This window comes from Amphimedon queenslandica, unplaced genomic scaffold (genome assembly GCF_000090795.2).
Source record: "Amphimedon queenslandica unplaced genomic scaffold, v1.1 AMPQUscaffold_11498, whole genome shotgun sequence".
Classification (NCBI taxonomy): domain Eukaryota; kingdom Metazoa; phylum Porifera; class Demospongiae; order Haplosclerida; family Niphatidae; genus Amphimedon; species Amphimedon queenslandica.
The window spans coordinates 1-3,492 of record NW_003548260.1 but is presented as its reverse complement, the minus strand read 5'-3'; the positions used below and the strand labels follow the sequence as shown (position 1 = coordinate 3,492).

The following is a 3,492-nucleotide window of genomic DNA, read 5'->3' as shown; positions in this document are numbered from 1 at the left end:
TGGATCAATATCATTTCACATCATGGCCCAATCATGGTACTCCATCTTCCTCTGGTCCACTGTTGGAGTTTATGGACATTGTTCAACAGAATTATACACCTTTTGATGGACCAATGGTTGTTCATTGCAGGTAATGGAAGAATGCATTAAATGAATAGCTGCATGGTTTAGTAAACAAGCATGCATGATAAGCAAATTACCTCTAGATCTATGGATACATATATTATGAATATATTATTTTTTTCAGTTCTGGCACTGGTCGTACTGGTACATTCATTGCTATTATGGTTGAGATGGCTCGCATCAAGTCAGAGAAATTGGTTGATATCTTCAATAATGTGCAGTACATGAGGAAGTGCCGTCCTATGATGGTTATGAATGAAGTAAGTATACTCATTTAAAATTTAAAAATTTGCAGCCTGAGTAATCCTCTTGTTTTGTGAATTGATGCAATGGCTTTTCTATTAATTTTTTGCCCCCACTCTTAACATAGATTGAGTATATTTTCATTCATGATGCTCTTGTTGAGGCTTTGAAACTTGGAAAGATTGAGGGAGTTGCTTTTGCTAGGCCCCAGTCTCTCGAAGAGACAAGCAGTGAAGGAAACTCTGAAGGATTTTCTGATAAAAAGAGTCTTGTTGATGAAGAGACAGAGCTGTAGGAAGAATTGATGATGAAGTGTACTGACTGCACTATTATACGCCCTCATAATTATATATTTTATTGCTGATTTTTGTCTTGTTTTATTAGTTAGACTATATATCTGTAGGACTGTTTTTAATTTAAATTTCTGAACATTATATTTGCATGTAAAGTCATTTGGTGAGGCATTTTGCTAGGTTTTTTTGCGGAAAATAAAAATAACGTAATATTTATATATGTGATCAATTACTCTTCTGATATGCAAGCATATAAATTTTAGAGGAAATTCCATTGCATGGCATTTGCACATCATCTGCATGGGATCATCAAACTATAACTTCAAGTATTTTTTGTGAATAAAAATTGGCTCAATTCAATTTTCTTTTCATTTTGCAGTATACTTTTATGTACACAAGTATTGTTTACAAGATGTTCCTAGCTTGTTTTTTGAAGTATTTCTTTAAAAACATGTTTGCTTTGCATTGCAAAGCGGCATTTTGCTTGCCAGCTCGCATGTCATCATGGTCAGTCTTGTGTGGGAATTAGATATAAAAGACATGAACCTATATAATTAATAATTTCAAAATTTGCAATGCAAACATATTAATGTCTAACAAATTATACTGAGTTTTAAAAAGGTGCATTAATTTTTATAACTGTATAAGGTCTGAACACTAAATTTGGATTAGCTATTCATTACGTCATACATTCCCAGCCTCCTCTCACTTCCTGTCGTTCATCCATTTGCCTGTCACAGTCTCTTCGCTCTCATTCTGCTCCCGTCTACCCGCTCTCTCTTTCTCTTTGTATCTGTACACTGCAGGGAAGGGAAGGACAGGGCCATGAGGGCTCAGGCTAATTCGTGCAGTGGAGTCCAACTAGTGCTCTTCCCGCTTCTACTTTTAGCGGCTCTACAGTTCCACGGATGTAAGTCCTAGCCTAGATCTTAGAGCAAAAGAATGAATCCTAAAAATCATGCATTTATGCATGTAGACTAAATTAACGTGCATGTACAATGAAGACAGCCTGTATATATAGGTTACACTGTCTGCTTCAGGCTAAATAGTGTCAGGATTACCAAGTATTTTGATTCCCATACTCTTTCCAGGCTACATGCATGCATACATTAGATCTGCTGTCAGTACAGATAGGGAATTTTCTTTTTTTCTGGTTGTTAAGTCTGTCTTTATTAGCTAACTAGCATCATAATTGTGATTAATCGCTTTAATTAAGTTCCAATGTTTTGACTCATTTCCCTGTGATTTCCCCTATAACTCTATATTCTTTCTTCCACTCTTTTTCAGGCACATCACAAGGTTTACCAATCGTAACTCCAAGTGATACTACACAAGTCCTACAATTTGGAGATGAAATAGAGCTCAATTGCTCATTTCCATCAGCCGTTAACTATACATGGAGTGTTGAAGAAGATCCTGATTTTGAAGAAACCAGTCAAAATTTGACTATATCTTACGAAGATCCATCTGACGCCATGGATGGTGGTACATACTCCTGTACTGCAACTATCCAAGAGAACCGAAATGCCACCTCTGAGCCAATATTTATCATTTTTGTACCTATTTTTACTCTTCAGCCCTCACCTGTGTCTGCTGATATTGGGGATCCTAATGTTACATTAACCTGTAATGCCACTGGATTCCCTGCTCCTAATATAACATGGGTCAGACTACCATCGAATGACCTAAACGAATCAATGATACTAGATCTGTATAATTCCGATGAACTGTATACTATTGACGATGACAGTATGATCAGTTTTTCCACTGATAGTGACACCGATAGCTCATCAATATTGACCTTTGATTTGATTGAGAATGATGACTTTGGCTACTATGCCTGTATTGCAATGCAGTCCAATGATAGTCTAATGGGAGAAATGGAGACTCTTGTTGCATCTAATATCTCAACAGTCACTGGTGAGTATAGTATGCTAACAAGCAAATCTAGTTACACTATTTGATTGTAGTAATAAAGTATGGCCTGTTGTTGGTATAGTACATAACTGTTAATGCTGTAGTGGACAGCTAATGATCCATAGTAAGGAATGCCTCTTACTACAAGAGACAGAGACATATCATTAGAGGCTTATAGAGGGAGAGAGGCAAGGGAAAGAAAAGAGGGTATTATTGTTATGGATATACCCGTATCTGTATACGTATCAATTTGTTTTTGTTTTTCATGCCTTGTCCTAGGCATGTCACAGTACTTAGTATTGACTGTATGCAAGCTCTGGCATCCTAAATCAGTATGACTGCCAAAAGTATTGATATGATAAAGCTCTGTTAATGTCCTTATTGTACTTGTGTTTACATACATTTTTCTGTACATCCTATACACTATTCCCCTCTTTTAGCTTCAAATTCCTTGACTAATGTCTCTTCCAACTTTGTTTTAACCCTCCCCATGTGATGCTATTAAGTTATATATTGCCTCTCTCTCTCTCTCTCTCTCTCTCTCTCTCTCTCTCTCTCTCTCTCTCTCTCTCTCTCTCTCTCTCTCTCTCTCTCACTCTCGGTACTAGTGGCCCTGTTATTTAGCACTTATATGCACACACACATACAAGGATGCTGGACTGCATTCCATTAGCCTTGTTATAGCTGTCAGTTTATCTTGTTAGTGTATAGTATCTGGAGGAGTCAAGCTCTAAAAATACTTCACCATAACTGTAGCATATCTATATTTAGCATAGTAAATGTGAATTTTAAATTTAGCTACCCTCTTTTTAAACTTAGGCCTATTCTTTACATTGATATGTTAATGAGTAGAATTCTGTGAAATACTGAGTCATTCTACAAGTACTTCTCTCTCTCTATATCTCTCCTACACTTG

General features: G+C 36.5%; 2 protein-coding genes across 2 annotated transcripts; both read left to right on the top strand.

Moving 5' to 3' along the window:
* Positions 1–6: 6 nt before the first annotated feature.
* Positions 7–774, top strand: LOC109589249 (receptor-type tyrosine-protein phosphatase epsilon-like). Its single transcript, XM_020005359.1, has 3 exons — positions 7–130; positions 248–383; positions 494–774. The coding sequence occupies exons 1-3, from the start codon at positions 72–74 to the stop codon at positions 659–661; spliced, it is 363 nt and encodes a 120-aa protein (XP_019860918.1). The 5' UTR covers positions 7–71; the 3' UTR covers positions 662–774.
* Positions 775–1,358: 584 nt separating this feature from the next.
* On the top strand, positions 1,359–2,579 carry LOC109589247 (neural cell adhesion molecule 1-like; the record flags this gene model as incomplete). Its single annotated transcript, XM_020005356.1, has 2 exons — positions 1,359–1,569; positions 1,947–2,579. Coding segments are annotated over exons 1-2 (718 nt in total), but the record flags the coding sequence as incomplete, so codon positions are not given.
* Positions 2,580–3,492: the final 913 nt, after the last annotated feature.